The sequence below is a fragment of the Pelodiscus sinensis genome, chromosome 32, assembly GCF_049634645.1.
Source record: "Pelodiscus sinensis isolate JC-2024 chromosome 32, ASM4963464v1, whole genome shotgun sequence".
In the NCBI taxonomy this organism is placed as follows: domain Eukaryota; kingdom Metazoa; phylum Chordata; order Testudines; family Trionychidae; genus Pelodiscus; species Pelodiscus sinensis.
In genome coordinates, this window is record NC_134742.1 from 1,302,025 (window position 1) to 1,320,609 (window position 18,585).

Sequence of the window (18,585 nt, forward strand, 5' to 3'; positions counted from 1 at the left end):
AACTTTCACAAAAAGGTTCAAGTCTCTTTTGTAGGTGGTTTCTGTAGTGTAGTGGTTATCACGTTCGCCTCACACGCGAAAGGTCCCCGGTTCGAAACCGGGCAGAAACAAGCCTTGGGGGAATGTTTTGGTGATGAATGTACCGCATCCCTGCCCGAAAGCGCCCCAAGCTATCTCCTTCCACACAGATAAGTCCTCCCGTTCCCTGCTCTTAAGTTGCGCAAACACCCCCCCAGTGGAAGTCCGCCACGGGAAAAAATTCCCTCACTTGCCGTTTTGCGGGAAGTCCAGGTTTTTCGGAACGTATCCCGGACTTGGAGCGAGGCCGGCCGGTACTTTAGTTTTCTTTCCCTCCCACTCCAAATACGTCCGTGTCTCCTGCGCTTTCTTCCTCTTTTCGGGAAGCTTTTCCGGTCGGACGGAGAGGGTTTTAGCTGGCTTGACGCGGGCGTAATAGGGGTTACACAAAGCCCGTAAGCTATTCTCTGCCTGATTCTCTACCCCGCAACTGATAGGTATTCGGGTGTGTCACAGCCGAGCCTTCCCCGTCCCAAAGATCCTTTTCTGCCCGCGCAGCTGGTGGCGAGAAATTCTCCCTTGACGACATGTTGGCTCTGTCTCGCTGCGCTGTCAAGGCCATGACCACGGAAAAGGGGTTGTATTGAGAAGTTGCGGCCTGTAAGCTAAGAGGGGGGGTCCTTCACCCTGATGCTTGTCCCCCCCAGGCAGTAGACCAGGGAGAAAATTCAGAAATTTGGCACATTTATGAGTAGGCCTAGGAGGTGTGAAAAGCTGAATTAAAGCCACTTCCCTGGTGGTCTAGTGGTTAGGATTCGGCGCTCTCACCGCCACGGCCCGGGTTCGATTCCCGGTCAGGGAAAGGAAGTGTTTTTGGACACGCATCCCTTCACCGGAAATGGAAACCACTGTGTCTAGACTACAGGGCTTTTTCGAAAAAAAGTAGCCTTTTCTCGAAGAAACTTCCCCTGCGTCTAGACTGCCGCCGCGTTCTTTCCAAAGTGCATCGAAAGAAGGCGGCCGTTTTTCCGACCGCGGAAAACCTCGTTTTTACGAGGAAGAGCGCCTTTTTTCGGAAGTGTTCTTTCGAAACAAGGCGCTAGGTCATGCACACGGTGCTTTTTCGAAAGAGGGCATCCAGACTGCCTGGGTGCGCTCTTTCGAAAAAGCGGCTTGCTTTTTCGAAAGTTCTGGTTGTAGTCTAGATGCTCTTTTTCGAAAGAGGCGTTTTCGAAAGTATCTTGGCCCGGACAATCCGGTATGTGCGGGTTCGGTCCAGTAAAAAAAACCCCCCAGAAAATACCAGACGTGAAATGTCTGATATTCTGTTTTTCTTGGATGGAAGGCCGCATGGGACATTCTTCCCCTACCACGTCTGGTGTGGGGGAAGGGGAGCGTGGGATTTAAAGGCTCCATGACTTTTTTTTTTTTTTTGGCTCAACCGTTTTTTCCCCCGACACGTTCGCTATTTGTTGTGAAACTATCTGGCAATCCTAGCACTGCACAGTTCGTTCGGGAGAAGCTACTCCGGAATAGTGAGCTTGTTTCGAAAGAGCGCGTCTACACTTCAGGGAAAGTCTCCGAATGAGTCGGAGGCCGGAGGAATAACTTAGAATGCAGGGCTTTCGAGCGGAGCCCGGAGTTGGAGCGTGGAGCAACGGAGCTACAGGTTTTTGCCCGGAGCTGAAGCAGAGCCGGAGCACAGAAAATCTTGACAGCTTCACTGCTCCCGGGTTTTTTTTTTCCGTTTTCAATCCAAAATGAATGATATTTTAGCAAGCGAGTCCTAAAGGTGCCAACAAGTTTCAGATTGTATAACAATCGATATTAACATCTTCGTTACCACTTTACGTAATAGGTCACGGTTAGTCTCACTTTGGCCGGAAGCAAGATTTAATGTACAGATCCAAAATTACAAAGCTTCTTGGAGCTATGTTTTATTAACGAATCAGATAATTATCAGACACCCGGCAGACTGCTCCCACGCGTGTGCCAAGGCTAGGCGAGTACGTACTCGCGTAGATAAATTAGTATGTGGTTATTTTCAACCTAGTAACGTGAAGCCTCGTTACTTCCCAACAATTACTGTTGCAGAACAGCGCTAGCATGTACTAACGCTACAGCACATACCACATTTCATTGATATATCTATATTAAAGCGTTTTTGAGATATTCATTAAAAACGTGGAACATATTTCAAATATTTTACCACAAAATTTCATAAGAAAAACTAACTTGCAATTTACAAATAAAAAATTATATTAATTACGTATATTAAAAAAATATAGTTAAAAATAAATTTGAGTTGGAGCGCGGAGCTGGAGCGGAGCAATTCCAAAGTTTGATTGCTCCAAATCCCTGTTAAAACGGTCCTGGCGAGGGGCTATTTCGAAAGCGCAGCAGTGGCGCCATCCACAAAGAGCTCTTTCGAAAAAGGCGTTCTTCTTCGGCGCTCCATCTAGACTGCAAGCCTCTTTCGAAAGAGGCTTTTTCGAAAGATACTTTAGAACACGCCTCTTTTGAAAAAGAGCGGTTGGACTACAGCCAGTATTTTCGAAAAAGCAAGCCGCTTTTTCGAAAGAAAGTACCTGGGCAGTTTGGATGCCCTCTTTCGAAAAAGCACAGTGTGCATTGCAGCTACATCTATACTACAAGGCTTTTTGGGAAGAAGCGTTTTCGACAGCATCTTTCAGAAAAGCCTCTTTCGAAAGAGAGCGTCCAGACTACACGCAGATTTTTCGAAAAAGTGAGCGGCTTTTTTGAAGGAGAGTCTAGACGCGCTCTTTCAAAAAATCACAGTTTGCATTCAACAGCGCTGTTTTCCAAAAGAGCGCTTTCGAAAAAAGGCGTTATTCCTCGTGGAATGAGGCTTACCGCGATCGAAAAAACGGCCGCGTTCTTTCGATTGACTTTCAAAAGAATGCGGCGGCAGTCTAGACTCAGGGGAAGTTTTTTCGAAAAAAGACCACTTTTTTCGAAAAAACCCTGTCGTCTAGACACACCAGCGCCTTTTTTCAAAAGAGCACTTTCGAAAAAAGGCGTTCTTCCTCGCAAAATGAGCTTTTCCGCGGGCGCTAAAACAGCTGCATTCTTTCAATTGACTTTCGAAAGAACGTGGCGGCAGTCTAGACGCAGGGGAAGTTTTTTCGAAAAAAGACCACTTTTTTTCAAAAAACCCTGTCGTCTAGACACACCGGCGCCTAAGCGCACTTTCGAAAAAAAGGCGTTCTTCCTCGTAAAATGAGCTTTTCCACGGGTGCTAAAACGGCCGCGTTCTTTCAATTGACTTTCGAAAGAACTCAGCAGCAGTCTAGACGCAGGCGCAGTTTTTTCGAAAAAAGGCCATTTTTTTTCGAAAAAACCCTGTAGTCTAGACACACCCTTGGAGGTTTACCAATGTCGAAAACCCTGCTGCGTTCTTTCGATTTAATCTTGAAAGAACGCGATTGCAGTGTGGATGCAGGTAACGTTTTTTGGGGAAAAAAAGGTCAGTTTTTTTTTAAAAAAAACCCTGTAGCCTAGGCATTTCAGAAAAAAGGTCAAGTTCTACAGCAGCTGGGGTTTCTGTAGTGTAGTGGTTATCACGTTCGCCTCACACGCGAAAGGTCCCCGGTTCGAAACCGGGCAGAAACAGTACCTTAATTTTTTATATTTTTTGGCCTCCAGTTATTTTGGTTTTCTTTCTTTCTTTTGAACTTTTCGCTCAAATGCATCCACAACTTCTTGCGCTTTCTCCCTCCATATTTTTTCCCGTGTACACAACTATTAAAGGCCTGAAGGAGGGGGTAGCTCGTCTGTTGAGGGTGGGAATTGTGACTTGGGAGCCGGCCAGATACTTAACAAATACGAACGATGGAAGGATTTTAATTTGTTTAGCGCCGAGACAGAAGTTTCCTGATTTTGGAACTGCCCGCCGACAGCCTCAGGTATCCCCTTCATGTCAGAAAATTCAATAGGGTCCTATTTTCCCTTCTTTCCCGTCTCGGGAGTCCGAAACTAATCAGTGGAGATCTCTAACCCAGAAGAGGGCAACCAAACCAACGAGGGGTTGGGTGCCCTATGCAGAGCGATTAAAAAGACGGGGACTTTTCGGCTGAGACAAGAGGAGAAAGGATCGAGGTCTATAACATCATGGCAGGTGTGGAAAAAGTGACTAAGGAAAAGTGATTGACTTGTTCCCATCACAGAAGAACGAGGGGTCACCTGATGAAATGAATAGGCGGCAGATTTAAAGCAAACCAAAGGACGGTTTTTCTTCAACCTGTGGAACTCCTCGCTGCAGGACGTCGTGAAGACCGGGTCTTTAGCAGGGTTTAAAAAAGAGCTAGATAGATTCATGGAGGTTAGGTCTATCCATGGCTAAGAGCCAGGATGGGTCGGGAGGGTGTCCCTAGCCGCTGTTTGGAAATGGGCGACAGGAGAGGGATCGTGTGAGGATTCCCTGTTTGGTTCCCTCCATTTGAGGGCATCTGGCATTGGCCACTGTCGGCAGAGAGGACCCTGGACTAGATGGGCCTTTGGTCTGACTCCGCCTGTCCGTTCTAACAAGCCGCCCATTCTTTCGTAATATTTTTCTTTGCTGTGTGGATGTAGCCCTGACGAGGAACGCGGCTCCCCCCTCGGAAAAGCTCGGATTGCGTAGGCTTACCAGCCGGGGGGGCGGTGCTGTTCATTGCGCGAGGGGGGGAAAGGCAGCGAGCCCTTCACAGCGCCCCGCAAAACCAACTGGGAGTCCTGTGACACCCTCCTGGCGAACGCGTCGTATTTGGGCAGGCGAGTTCCGGGGCGATGGCGCGTTTCCGAGGAGGCTGGGGAGAGGCTGTTCCGAACGAGGTGCGATGGGCTCCCGTTGCAGGGGAGGAGGGCTGGCTTGGATATTTCCCGAGGAGGGCGGGGAAGGGATAGGGTTAGGGAGGGGGTACAATCTCCGTCTCGACAGGTTTACGTCCCCGCTTGACCAAACTCTGCCTGGGCTGACTGAGTTGGGTTGGTCCTGCTTTGGGCGGGGGGCCGCGAGCAACGGGAGAAATGATTTCTCACGGCTCCGCTTGTCCGGACTGCCCCACCTAGGAAGAGGTCTCCGTTCTGCTCCGGACCACCGGGAAAGCTGGATTTTCACAAGGCCGCAGAAGAGTCCCCCCGCCTGCAGGAAGAAGACGTTGCAGGGGGGTGCAGAAAAATCTCTCTGGTGGTTTCTATCCTCAATGAAGGGATCCGGGGCCAAAAGGCTATTTTCCCTGACCGGGAATCGAACCCGGGCCGCGGCGGTGAGAGCGCCGAATCCTAACCACTAGACCACCAGGGAAGTGGTGTAAAAGGGGTGTCCTTTCACCCTCCTTCCCAGTCCTGCGTCTACTTGTGTAAATGGGTGAGAGTGACTCCTACAGCTGGAAGAGGCCTCGGGAGCCATCAAGTCCAGCCTCCGGCCCAAGGCAGGACCAACCCAACTCAATCAACTCCGCCAGGGCTTGGTCCAGCCGGGACTGACACACCTCTAGGGATGGAGACTCCAACCCTCCCTAGGGAACCCAGCCCAGCGCTCCCCACCCGCCTAGGGAAATAGTTTTTCCTAATCTCCAACCTAGACCTCCCCCACTGCAACCTGAGCCCATTGCTCCTTGTTCTGCCCCACTGAGAACAGCCTCTCGCCAGCCTCTTTGGAACCTCCCTTCAGGGAGTTGAAGGCTGCTCTCAAATCCCCCCTCACTCTTCTCTTCTGCAGACTAAACAAACCCAAATCCCTCGGCCTCTCCTCGTAGGTCATATGCTCCAGCCCCCGTATCATTTTGGTTGCCCTCCGCCGGCCCCTCTCCAGTGCATCCACATCCTTTCTGTAGTGGGGGGCCCAGAACTGGACACAATACTCCAGATGTGGCCTCCCCAGAGCCGAATACAGGGGAATAATGACATCTCTGGAGCTGCTGGCAATGCTCCTCCTAATGCACCTAATATGCCATTAGCCTTCTTGGCTACAAGGGCGCCCTGTTGACTCATATCCAGCTTCTCATCCACTGGAACCCCCAGGTCCTTTTCTGCAGAACTGCTACTTAGCCAGTCGGTCCCCAGCCTGTAATAATGCTTGGGATTCTTCTGTCCCAAGGGCAGGACTCTACCCTTGTCCTTGTTGAACCTCAGCAGATTTCTTGTGGCCCAATCCTCCAATTTGTCTAAGTCACTCTGTTCCCTATCCCTGCCCTCCAGCATATCTACCTCTCCCCCCAGCTTAGTGTCATCTGCAAACTTGCTGAGGGTGCAATCCATCCCCTCAGCCAGGTCATTAATAAAGATATTGAACAAAACCAGTCCTAGAGCCGAACCTTGGGGCACTCGGCTAGAAACCGACCCCCAACCTGACATCGAGCCATTGATCACTACCCGCTGGGCCCGGCCTTCTAGCCAGCTTTCTATCCATCTTACCGTCCATTTATCCAATCCACATTCCCTTAACTTGCTGGTGAGAATATTGTGGGAGACGGTATCAAAAGCCTTGCTAAAGTCAAGGTCTATCACATCCACTGACTTCCCCATGTCCACAGAGCCAGTTACCTCATCAGAGAAGCTAATCAGATTGGTCAGGCACGACTTGCCCTTTGTGAATCCATGTTGACTATTCCTGATCACTTTGCTCTCTTCCAAGTGTCTCAAAATGGATTCCTTGAGGATCCCTTCCATGATTTTTCCAGGAACCGAGGTCAGACTGACCGGCCTATAGTTCCCTGGATCGTCCTTCTTCCCTTTTTTGAAGATGGGCACTACATTTGCCTTTTTCCAATCATCCGGGATTTCTCCCGATCTCCACAACTTTTCAAAGATAATGGCCAGAGGCTCCTCAATGACATTTGCCAACTCCCAGGCTATGTTTAGACTGGCATGATTTTCCAGAAATGCTTTTAACAAAGAAGTTTCCCGTTAAAAGCATTTTCGGAACAGAGCGTCTAGATTGGCACGGATGCTTTTCCGTAAAAGCACTTTTTGTGGAAAAGCGTCCGTGGCCAATCTAGACGCACGTTTGCACAAAAAAAGCCCCAATCGCCATTTTGCCCGAACGGGAGCAGCATAGTATTTCCACAAGAAGCACTGATTTCAGACAGTAGGAAGTCAGTGTTCTTGTGGAAATTCAAGTGGCCAGTATAGACAGCTGGCAAGTTTTTCCGGAAAAGTGGCGGATTTTCCGGAAAAACTGGCCAGTCTAGACACAGCCCCACAGTTCTGCATTTGGTTCATGGTGGGCTGCCTGCAGGGCAGCGGGGAGGGGAAAGAACGAGGGGCGAAGGCTCTTCTCCCCCCAGCCCCCAGGCTGGCTATGGGTCACAGCCTCAGCTCTGCCTCAAGGGAGTTGAAGAGCCTTTCTACCCAGCCCGGCTAGCTCAGTCGGTAGAGCATGAGACTCTTAATCTCAGGGTCGTGGGTTCGAGCCCCACGTTGGGCGGCTGCTTTTGCAGCGGAAGATCAGATTTGGGTTCTAACCCTGGCCTGTGGGGGGGCACTCCACAGGTTTGGAAAGGGCAGCACTCTTCCGTATTCACAGAGGGGGCTTGGAGGGACCCTGGGGCAGGGGTGTGGGGTGCCAGATCTGGGAGGGGATGGGGGGTGCAGGGGTTTTGGCTGGGGCAGGGGAATGGGGTGCCAGCTCTGGGAGGGGATATAGGGGTGCGGGGGGGGGGGTTACAGAGGTTTGGGCTGTGAGCTGGGGCAGGGGTGTGGGGTGCAGGAGGGTGTGGGGTGCTGGATATGGGGGTGGGGGGTGCAGGGGTTTGGGCTGTGAGCTGGGGCAGGGGTGTGGGGTGCCGGCTCTGGGAGGGGATATAGCGGTGTGGTGGGGGGTACAGAGGTTTGGGCTGTGAGCTGGGGCAGGGGTGTGGGGTGCAGGAGGGTGTGGGGTGCTGGATATGGGGGTGGGGGGTGCAGGGGTTTGGGCTGTGAGCTGGGGCAGGGGTGTGGGGTGCCGGCTCTGGGAGGGGATATAGCGGTGTGGTGGGGGGTACAGAGGTTTGGGCTGTGAGCTGGGGCAGGGGTGTGGGGGTGCAGGAGGGTGTGGGGTGCTGGATATGGGGGTGGGGGGTGCAGGGGTTTGGGCTGTGAGCTGGGGCAGGGGTGTGGGGTGCCGGCTCTGGGAGGGGATATAGAGGTGTGTGTGGGGGGGGTACAGAGGTTTGGGCTGTGAGCTGGGGCAGGGGTGTGGGGTGCAGGAGGGTGTGGGGTGCTGGATATGGGGGTGGGGGGTGCAGGGGTTTGGGCTGTGAGCTGGGGCAGGGGTGGGGGGTGCCGGCTCTGGGAGGGGATATAGCGGTGTGGTGGGGGGTACAGAGGTTTGGGCTGTGAGCTGGGGCAGGGGTGTGGGGTGCAGGAGGGTGTGGGGTGCTGGATATGGGGGTGGGGGGTGCAGGGGTTTGGGCTGTGAGCTGGGGCAGGGGTGTGGGGTGCCGGCTCTGGGAGGGGATATAGCGGTGTGGGGGGGGTACAGAGGTTTGGGCTGTGAGCTGGGGCAGGGGTGTGGGGTGCAGGAGGGTGTGGGGTGCTGGATATGGGGGTGGGGGGTGCAGGGGTTTTGGCTGTGAGCTGGGGCAGAGGTGTCGGGTGCCGGATCTGGGAGGGGATATGTGGGTGCGGGGGGGTGCAGGGGTTTGGGTTGTGCTCTGGGGCAGGGCTGTGGGGTGCCAGCTCTGGGAGGGGATACGGGGGCAGTCAGGGGGGTAAACTTTCCCCTACAACGACCCACTTCCCAAGGTCACGAGCGTCACCCACGGACGCGGATGCCCCCAATACATCGGCCCATCTGCGAGGTGCCCCACGGCAGGAGCCATGTTTTTCGCGGCTACAGACTAACACGCCCCCCCCATGTCCCCCTGCTGAGACCAACAGGGGTGACCAGGGTTCCCTGTGTGCCGAACGCTTGGCAGGCCTCCCCGGAGAGAGAGACCTCCCAATGCCACTGCCGGCAGGAGGTGTTTCTCTGGGTGGTGCACATCCGCACAGGTCTTGGTGCACACAACAAAATTTATTCCACACTTGGACGGAAAAACTGAGAGGGGGTGCGTTGTCTGCAGCTCCCGCCTCCTACGGCCTAGAAGTGCTGTGAAAGTGCCCACCCAGCGAGGTTTTCGTGTCCATTGGCGGTGCACATTCACTCCGGCCTCGTGCACGGCACAACATTATTCCGCACAGGGCTGGGAACGATTTGCCGGCGCAACGGTGGCGACGTCCATGGAGTTAAATGGCCTGTTTACTCAGGTGCAGGATGCCTGGGGGAAAGCATTGTTCCAGGCAAACAATCTCTCCACCCCACCCCCAGCCCCGCTCCGGGACTCGGTGACCTGCGGCCATTGGCTCAAACCGATTTATCGTGGGTCTGGGACGACAGCAGAGACGGCAGACAGGCTGACGTCTGCTTAGCCGGACGGCGCCCGGGAAGCCATCCCCCTGCCCCCGAAATCGCAACCGTGTTGGACTTTTCGGCAGAAAAGGTGCGTCGCTTTTCTTCTTCCTAGGCGGGGTCCCCGGCTAACGCCTGCTGAGCACGAGAGTCCCCCTCCGACGCCAGGGTGAGGGGCACACGGGGCCGTCTGGTCTGGGGTCGGTGCCCCAAAGCGAAGCGCGTCTAAGGATCTCCCCAAACGAGGGGATTAGGCACCGAAAGGGCAAATGATATTTAAAGTGAATAATGATAAAAGTCATGCCTATTAGAAACAATAACCCCAACAATACGGCGGGGGCTAATTTAGCGACCACTAATCAGGAAAGCAATCTTGGCGTCATGCTGGAGAGTTCTCAGAAAACTTCCCCTCCCTGCTCAGCGGCCGTCAAAAAAGCAAACAGCCCGCGAGGAATCGTTAAAAAAGGGAGACTTATCAGCTTAGAAAAGAGGAGACTAAGGAGACAGGTCTAGGGTATCAGGGTGGGTGTGGAAAAGGGGACTGAAGAAAAGGTATGTACTTGGTCCCGCACTATAAGGACGAGGGGGCGCCCAATGAAATGAACGGGCAGCGGGTTTAAAACAAGCCAAAGGAAGCGCTTCGTCACGCGGCGGCAGCAGTTAACCCGTGGAACTCCTCGCCGCAGGATGTGGTGACGGCCAGGACGTGCGCAGGCTTAGCTAGTATGCTCCTCGTGAGCCTGCGGAGCTCAACGGGTAACGAAGGGGAATCGTCGGACTCTGGGAACGCTATGGGTGGGAGAGGCCAAGGGCCGGAGTTTCTGGGCAGCCTGGGGGAGACTCGTGAGGGGGCCCCCCCGCACTCACCAGCAGCAGTGGGGAGAAGCAGAGCAATACGGCCCCTCTCCCCAGCTGCCAGATAGCTCAGGGAAAGGCCCCCCCATCACCCCCACAGTCATCCCAGGAAGCAGATCCTCGTGGCTGGGAGCCGGGGGAGCGAAGCCGTGTGGTTCCACTGGCCCCCACTGCTGCTGGTGAGCGTGAGGGGCCCAGACCCCAGCGGCCGGCCCCAGGGTCCCCGGCAAGTCCCCTGGACCACGTCAACCAGGGGAGGAGGGTTGAGGGACGAGGTGGGGTAGGGGGCGGGGCCTGAGAAGGGGCGGAGCCAGGGCAGGGGCAGGGTGGAGGGGGCATTGTCCAGACGCTCCCCTGGTGGTGCAGGGAGGAGTCACATGGGGGATGGTCACCTGACCGGTGTTACCCCCCCCCCCCCAGCCTCCCTAGCCAGGTCGGGTCTGGGGGGAAGGTGTTTCATCGTTCCCAGCACAAGACACGTTTTCGGATGGGATTGGGCCCACGTCCCCGTCTTCGCTCTCACAAAGGGGCCCTCGCGGTTACTCCTCGGCTGGCGAGGCCTGACCTCTAGGGTTGCCAGATGGGAGGGGTGGGGGGTGGAAAATCGGTTGAGCAAAAAAAAAAAAAAGGTCACTGTGCCTTTAAATTCCCCGCCCTGCCCCCGCCAGATATGGCATGAGAAAAATGTCCTCTCTGGCCTTCCGTCCATGAAAAGACGGAAAATACCAGACGTGTTTTTTTTACCAGTTAGAAGATGCGATTTCCGGACTGTCTGGGCGAAAACTGGACCCCTGGCAACCTTGCTGACTTCCCCCTCCCGCCTCCCGTAGGGCACCACTACACTAGGAACCTCTTTTGACGTGCCTAAAATCGACTGAATAATGCCCGATTTCATAAAATCGAAATCAGTCCATGGCTGGCTCCGTGCAGGGGGCCGTGTTCCCTTGCTGTAACGCCCCAGCAGGCGCTGGGGGGAGGTGGGCGGGGACTGACTTTGAATGACGCTGGGGAGTCGTTATTTCGAAATAGTGGACGCGCCGCTTATGAGTCAGGGAACATTCAGCCGGGAAAATGGCGACGTAAGTGTCGTTCGGGATGCCTGGTGTCCGGTTTTGAACCGGGCAGTACAGTATTGGAGCTTTCTGTCCTGAAACAAATTGAGAAAATAGAAACGAGAAAATGGAACCGTCCGGTGTTTTCTAAATCGGGTGGAATGTCGATTGTGTTGTCGTGTCAAGCGTGTCCGGTATTTTTGCTAAAACCATCTGGCAACCCTCAGCGTCGCGGGTGTTGAAATGGTTGAACTCAGCGGCTGGCGCCGTCTCCGCGGCAGGAAGTCGCGCTCCCCCTGTGACGTCCCTGGCTCCGGGTGAAACGAGGGTCCCGGGCGTCGGAGTAGGCGTCGCTGTTGTGTCGAAAGAACGGCTTGCCGTGTCGACGTGCGTGTTGCCATTTCGGACGCGCGCTGCCCAGAGCGTAGACCAGGGCGGAGCGGAAGCCGAGAGGACCGATTTCAGGATGGGTGAAATTCCCTTTCTTGGGCCGGGGTGGAGAGAACGAGGAAAGTGCTGGGCCCGGCCGGGACTCGGCCCTGGTCCCTGAGAACGTCGTTCTCGGCTTGGAGTGCGGCGGCGGCGGCGGCGGCATGCGCGTGTTCCGGGCCTTGGGGCTCGGCCAGTGGGATCACGAGGACGTTTCTCGTGAGGGACGGTGGCCCAGCGAAGCAGGGAGTCGCTCCTGAGCGTTCGCCGCCCGCTGGAAGAGGGATTGCAAAACAGGCCGGGCCGGAGGAGCCTCGGCGGACGTCCAGAAACCGAGGCCCGTTGACTTCAGTGGAGTTACGCTGAGCGACGAGGCGGAGGACCCGGGGCACAAGGGAGCAGCCACGCGTGGGGTTGTGGAAAGGGGGGCGGAGAGGACCAGTCGGAGGAACAAGGGACACCCTGTTTAGCAGTTAACATGTTAGCAGGGGCACTGTGCGGAGGTGCGCTTCTAGCCGTGAGAGTGACCTCAAATGTCTTCGGGGCCCTGCCCTGTCGCAGCCTGGGTCCCTGCCTGCTCGGTCACTAGCTCCCTGTCGGCTTCCGCCACAGCTCGGTCCGATCTCGCCGGAGCTGCGCCCCCGAGCGCCCCCGCGTACTTTCACCTCTGCGCACGCCCCAACCGCTACCACGAGTCACCTGCGTGTGGCCGCAAGTTCTCTTTCTTTCTTCATAAAAATCTATTGACAGAAACTTTTCTTTCTTTCTTTCTTTCTTTCTTTCTTTCTTTCTTTCTTTCTTTCTTTCTTTCTTTCTTTCTTTCTTCATAAAAATCTATTGACAGAAACTTTTCTTTCTTTCTTTCTTTCTTTCTTTCTTTCTTTCTTTCTTTCTTTTTAAAAATCTATCGACAAACTTTTCTTTCTTTCTTTCTTTCTTTCTTTCTTTCTTTCTTTCTTTCTTTCTTCTAAAAATCTATCGACAAACTTTTCTTTCTTTCTTTCTTTCTTTCTTTCTTTCTTTCTTTCTTTCTTTCTTTCTTTCTTTCTTTCTTTCTTCTAAAAATCTATTGACAAACTTCTTTCTTTCTTTCTTTCTTTCTTTCTTTCTTTTTAAAAATCTATTGACAAACTTCTTTCTTTCTTTCTTTCTTTCTTTCTTTCTTTCTTTCTTTCTTTCTTTCTTTCTTTCTTTCTTTCTTTCTTTCTTTCTTTCTTTCCAAGCAAGTGAAACCTTCCGGGAAAAAGTCCCCCGATTTGTTGAAAAGAAAACTATGAAAACCAGACTTCCTCCTGCTCTAAACCTTCTCTCTCTGTCGAGTGAAACAAATTCTAGCCTCCTGAAATCTCTCATCCTGTGTCTCTGGCCGGTTTTGCTGACCTACCCCGGACTTTCCCTAAGCCGAGAAGAAACCCCTCCAGCGAAGGAACCCGGTGCTACAGTAGCGATCAGATTAGATTGCAACTCTCTCTCCTCGCCTTAAAATCCGAACCTCAGATCAGAGGGGTGGCCACCTCAGACCCCTTTGGGAGACCCCGGGGTGACTATCTCAACCGTCTTATGGACGGGTCCCCCAAGGCATGGGGGATTATCTGGTCTATTTGATCAAGAACTTCTCCCGCACTGTCTGCAACTTCCTCTGAATGGCATTGCGTCTCCTCCAACCAGAGAAGAGTCAGAATCACCAAGAACAGTCCTGAAAACCGACACGACGGAGCAGCTGTTGACAGAGACTAAAATAAGACAGAGAACAGGGCAGAAAATATCGTATTGCCTCTATATAAAACCACAGGACGCCCACAGCTTGTACGGATGTGGTCACTCATGTCAAAAAAGATCTCTTGACATTGGAAAAGGTTCAGAAAAGGGCCACAAGCATGCGGAGGGGTTTGGAACGGGTCCCATAAGAAGAGAGATTAAAGCGACGGGGACTTTTCAGCTTAGAAAAGAGGAGACTTGGGGGGATAGGAGAGAGGTCTAGAAAATCACGACTGGCGTGGAAAACGTGACGAAGGAAAAGTGATTGACTTCTTCCCATAATATAAGAACTAGGGGTCACCCAATGGAATGAAGAGGCAGCAGGTTTAAAGCAAACCAAAGGACGTTTTTCTTTACTCAGCGCACAGTCAACCTGTGGAACTCCTCGCCGGAGGACGTGGTGAAGTCTAGAACTTTAGCAGGGTCCAAAAAAGAGCTAGATAGATTCATGGAGGTTAGGTCCATCAATGGCGATTAGCCAGGATGTGTAGGGAGGGTGCCCCTAGTGTCTCTAGTGGGCAATGGGGAGAGATCATGGGAGGATTACCTGTTCAGTTCCCTCCCTCTGGGGCACCTGGCATTGGCCACTGTCGGCAGACAGGACACTGGGTTGGATGGGCCTTTGGTCTGACCTTACGTCTGACCTGTGACTGTTCTTACGTTATGTAACTAAAATGAACCAGAAAAAAAGAGGAGGAAACTGGAACAGGGTTTACTTCTCAAGGGTTCGTCTACACTAGCCCCCTAGATCTATCTAGGGAGGCTAATGAGGGCGACCGGAATTGCAAATCAAGCCTGGGATTTAAATATCCCTTGATTTGCATGTTCCCGGCCGGTCGCCATTTTAGAAATTCACTAGCCCGAAGGAACTGCCCACGTCTACACGCGGCAATGAAACAGGATTCCGATTTAAAGCCCCTACTTCGAATTAGCTGGTAAACCTCATTGCAGGAGGAATAGCGAGACCCTGGAGAGATTTGGCGTCGCTAAATCCGTGCTCAAGGTTTAAACACTAGAGTACAATGTTCTCGGACACGAAACTGGCGATGGTTTTTTTTTTGTGGCGAAAACACGGCGCACGAGAGGAGTTTGTAGGGTCGAAGGAAAAAAAGTCACGGGATGGAATTCCCCCTTCTAAGAAACATTCACAGGGGAAAACCAATGCCTTTGGTGGAGAAATCGGAAATCAAAAAAGGGAGCGTGATAAAAAAACCGACGTGGTATTTTTGAAACATGCTGCCGTTTTAAGAACGCAAGTACATTTTCCTAAGAAACCCCAAATTCTTAATCGAGTTAAGGATCCGAGTGAGGCTGGGTAAATCTGCGAATGAAAGGCAGACAGGCCAGGCTGGTGTGTGTGTGTGTGCGTGTGTGTGTGTGTGTTCCTCGGCCGGCGTTGGAAATATGATGATTACCGAGGGTTTTTTGGGAAGGTTTTTTTGAGGGTTTTTTGGTTCCCGGAACAGGCAATTTATACTGTGACTCATCTTTACTGTAGCACAATTTTTGCTTTGCAAACTCTCTGCTTCTCCCCTTGTAATAGGGGAGGCAGCGGATAACGCTGTGGGGTCTGAGACAGCAGGACTCTACGCATCCAGCTCTGACGATATCTGCGGGCGCCCGCTCCAGCTGTGTGCGCCATATCGCCAGCTGCCGACATGAAGGTTTTTTTCCTCGGGCTGGCTGCTCTCTTGTGCTTGGCCGGCGGTGAGTCCGGGGCAGAACCTGACTTGAATTTTAACAGGGACAAGCTAGGCCGAAATCCAGAGGCGGCTTGCCCGTGGACGCTGCAAAAGAAAAGTTTGTTTCGCTTATACGGGCCGGGTGGTTTATTGGCCCCTCTTCAGTTCCCTGTTCTCTTCATCCCTTATTGCATGACCATAGCCCCAGCCAAAGCTCCTGCTAAAATCTTCCACCCTTGGGGCAGAATAAATTTTGTTAAGTGCACCGAAGAATGTGCACCACCTCTGCAAACACAGGCGGTCCGCCGTGAGTAGCAGTGGGTGCTCTCCGCGTCAGCTGGGTGGCCCCTGAATCTCTGCGGGGCAGCCACCCAAATCTTCCACTTATGGGGAACACGAAGGGATTGAAGCGTCCAATTCCCCATTGTCTTAAATTTTCTGGTGCCCCGATGCATAGACCCAGACGTGCTCCGAATTTTCAGGTGCCCCAACGCATGGACCCAGAGTGGCTCTGAATTTTCAGGTGCCCCGATGCATAGACCCAGTGGTGCCCCGAATTTTCAGGTGCCCCTATGCATGGACCCATCGTCACCCTGAATTTTTAGGTGCCCTGATGCATACACCCAATTGTGCCCCGAATTTTCAGGTGCCCCGATGCATAGACCCAGATGTGCTCCGAATTTTCAGGTGTCCCTACGCATGGACCCAGAGGCTCTCTGAATTTTCAGGTACCCCGATGCATAGACTCAGCAGTGCCCCAAATTTTAGGGTGCCCCTATGCATGGACCCACCGGTGCCCCAAATTTTCAGGTGTCCCTATGCATGGACCCACCGGTGCCCCGAATTTTCAGGTGCCCCTATGCATAGACCCAGTGGTGCCCAAAATTTTCAGGTGCCCGTACGTAGCTGCATAGTCTGTGTGTGGGTCCGGATGGCTCTGGGAAAACCGCTCCCCTTCCCCGCCCCGGCTTGTGCTGTCGGGCTGCTCCGACACCCGGCCTGAACGGTTTCCTCTGTGTGTCTGGTGCAGCCCACGCCCTGCGCTGCCACGTGTGCAAACACAAACTCCTCCTCTTCGGCTGCGTCCAGGGCTCCGGCGAAGCGACCTGCGGCTGGAGGGAGCGATGCGCCAACATTAAAGCCTCGCTGGGTAAGTGTGTGTGTGTGTGTGGGGGGGGGACCAGGGCCGCTGGCGGTGAGCTACACATGCCCAGGGGGGTTAGGATCCCAGACTCACTGGCCGGGAAGGCACCTTTCGCTAGTGGGGGGCCCCGAACTGGACACAACGCTCCAGGGCTGTGTCTACACTCGCGGCTTCTTGCGGGAGTAATATGCCAATGAGGCTAAGCGGGGAATATCGCCGAGCCGCATTTGCATACCTAACGAGCCACTGTTTTTTTTCAGAAGAGGCTCTTGCGCAAGAAGGAGCATCTACACGGCCCCTCCTTGCGCAAGAAAAACCCTCTTGCGCAACGCCGTGACATTATGAAATGATCTCGCTTCTCTTTAAACTCTGTTGTAGTCCCAGCCTTCACAGCCTCCTCTGGCAAGGAGTTCCACAGGTTGACTACACGCTGTGTGAAGAAGAACTTCCTTTTATTAATTTTACACCTGCTCCCCATCAATTTCATTTGGTGTCCTCTAGTTCTATTTAGGGAACTAATAAATAACTTTTCTTTATCCGCCCTCTCCACACCACTCATGATTTTCTTGGCTACAAGGGCGCCCTGTTGACTCGTCTCCAGCTTCTCATCCACTGTATCCCCAGGTCCTTTTCTGCAGAATGGCTACTTAGCCGGTCGGTCCCCAGCCTGTAACAATACTTGGGATTCTTCCGTCCCAAGGGCAGGACTCGGCCCTTGTCCTGGTTGGACCTCGTTCGATTTTTTGTGGCCACACTCTGTTTCTCTCTCCCAACAGGGATGTTGCCCGTGTACTACCGGCTGAACTGCACCTCCGTGGCCAACTGCGGCAAGGTGAGGGCCCCCGACGAATCCAGCCTTACCTACGACTACAGCTGTTGCAACACCGACTTGTGCAACTGAGCCGAACTGGGAGGGGGGCCCAGACGGAGTGACGGCCCCTTCCCCTCTCCCGTTTCCTCGTTTCCCCGCCCTCACGCTGAACTGGGAGGGGGAACAGGGAAACGGGGAAGGAGGGACGGGGTCACCTGGCTCCTCCCTCTGCTGTCTCTCTTCAGCAGTGCGGGAAAGGGGGCTTGCGGTGAGTCTTTTTGATTTGTCGAGATTCAGAGATGCGGGGGGAAGATTTTTTGAAATGTTTTCTGAAATATTTTCAAAACATTTTTTGAAATACTATTTTCGAAAGAACATTTTTTGAAACATTTTCAAAACATTTTTCGAAATAATTTTTTTGAAATAACATTTTTCAAAACATTTTTGAACCATGTTTTGAAATATTTTCGAAACATTTTTCGAAAGAACATTTTTTGAAACATTTCAAAACATTTTTCAAAATAATATTTTTGAAATAGCATTTTTCAAAATATTCTCCAAACATTTTTCCAAACATTTTTGAAACATTTTTTGAATTAACAGGCATATTATTTCCCCATCCTGGTAAACCTCGATGCAGGAAGGATAAGGAATGGCTCAAAATAGCGGGTCATTTCAAAACTTGGTGACGTGTCGATGCGTCAAATTTCAAACATCGAAATAAGAGACGATATTGGCGTGGCGCAAATTGTGTCTCTGATTCCAAGTTTAGGGTGCTGGATAGATGCATCCTCGGATTCCCGGATCCAGGGAGTCTTCACCCACCCAATCTCTGTATTTCCTTCCACTGAATTTCTGTACTTCCTTATCCGCCTGGTTTTACGTGTCAAAATCTCGACTCGGCAGGGCTCACTTTCGCCTTGTGCTTTGCTCGCCTTCCTACACTTAGGTAGTAAGAGCTTTAGGGCAGGGGCTGTCTTTTTGTGGTGTGCATGTACAACTCTTGGATCAGAGATTGTAATAATAATAATAAATGCCACCTCTGTGGTTCGGCAGAAGGACCACGGATTTTTTTGGTGCCGGGGAATTTTCAATCAGCCAGAATATTCTGCTCTATTTAGCTTGCCTGCTCGCAGTTTCGGACTCTCTGTTGTGTTGCTTGTGTGTTGTATGCCGCACAATAGACTGGCGCTACTGTGTCACACTCAATAACGATCGCCTTTCAAGGAAGACACACACACACACACACACAGCCTGTGTGTCTGTAGACTGGTAAATAAATCATTCAAACGTGAAGCTTCGTCAGCTTTCCGGAATTCGTTTTCACCCTCTGTAAAACAACGACAAGACACTTATCTATGGGGTGGTAGGCTAACCCCATCTCCTTCTGCATTGGGATTAGGGTTAGGGTTAGGATTAGGATATGCCAATATTGGAACCCGGAGCTCACCATAGAAGCAAAA

The 18,585-nt window shown here is 52.5% G+C and overlaps 1 protein-coding gene and 5 non-coding genes across 7 annotated transcripts; 5 read left to right on the top strand and 1 right to left on the bottom strand.

Annotated features, from left to right (window-relative positions):
• The first annotated feature begins 37 nt into the window (after positions 1-37).
• Positions 38-110, top strand: TRNAV-CAC (transfer RNA valine (anticodon CAC)). Its single transcript has one exon. It is a non-coding gene; the product is annotated as a tRNA-Val (tRNA).
• A 698-nt stretch (positions 111-808) lies between these two features.
• Positions 809-880, top strand: TRNAE-CUC (transfer RNA glutamic acid (anticodon CUC)). Its single transcript has one exon. It is a non-coding gene; the product is annotated as a tRNA-Glu (tRNA).
• A 2,698-nt stretch (positions 881-3,578) lies between these two features.
• TRNAV-CAC (transfer RNA valine (anticodon CAC)) lies at positions 3,579-3,651 on the top strand. The gene has a single exon. It is a non-coding gene; the product is annotated as a tRNA-Val (tRNA).
• A 1,600-nt stretch (positions 3,652-5,251) lies between these two features.
• TRNAE-CUC (transfer RNA glutamic acid (anticodon CUC)) lies at positions 5,252-5,323 on the bottom strand. The gene has a single exon. It is a non-coding gene; the product is annotated as a tRNA-Glu (tRNA).
• Positions 5,324-7,374: 2,051 nt separating this feature from the next.
• On the top strand, positions 7,375-7,447 carry TRNAK-CUU (transfer RNA lysine (anticodon CUU)). Its single transcript has one exon. It is a non-coding gene; the product is annotated as a tRNA-Lys (tRNA).
• Positions 7,448-9,368: 1,921 nt separating this feature from the next.
• LOC102455062 (lymphocyte antigen 6 family member G6C) lies at positions 9,369-18,373 on the top strand. 2 transcript variants are annotated; one of them, XM_006123097.4, is made up of 4 exons: positions 9,369-9,482; positions 15,029-15,192; positions 16,198-16,317; positions 17,088-18,372. In XM_006123097.4, exons 2-4 carry the CDS (start codon positions 15,144-15,146, stop codon positions 17,210-17,212), a joined length of 294 nt encoding a protein of 97 aa, XP_006123159.1. In that variant the 5' UTR covers positions 9,369-9,482; positions 15,029-15,143; the 3' UTR covers positions 17,213-18,372. The 2 variants fall into 2 exon arrangements, with proteins under 2 accessions (XP_006123159.1, XP_075769900.1); XM_075913785.1 differs by lacking the exon at positions 9,369-9,482 and having other exon boundaries at positions 17,088-18,373.
• Positions 18,374-18,585: the final 212 nt, after the last annotated feature.

Excerpts from the sequence above, each read along its gene's own strand:
- LOC102455062 (XM_006123097.4), top strand. The coding sequence starts at position 15,144 with ATGAAGGTTTTTTTCCTCGGGCTGGCTGCTCTCTTGTGCTTGGCCGGC. Across the intron at positions 15,193-16,197 it reads TCTCTTGTGCTTGGCCGGCG|CCCACGCCCTGCGCTGCCAC; the intron begins GTGAGTCCGGGG and ends TGTCTGGTGCAG. Across the intron at positions 16,318-17,087 it reads CAACATTAAAGCCTCGCTGG|GGATGTTGCCCGTGTACTAC; the intron begins GTAAGTGTGTGT and ends CTCTCCCAACAG.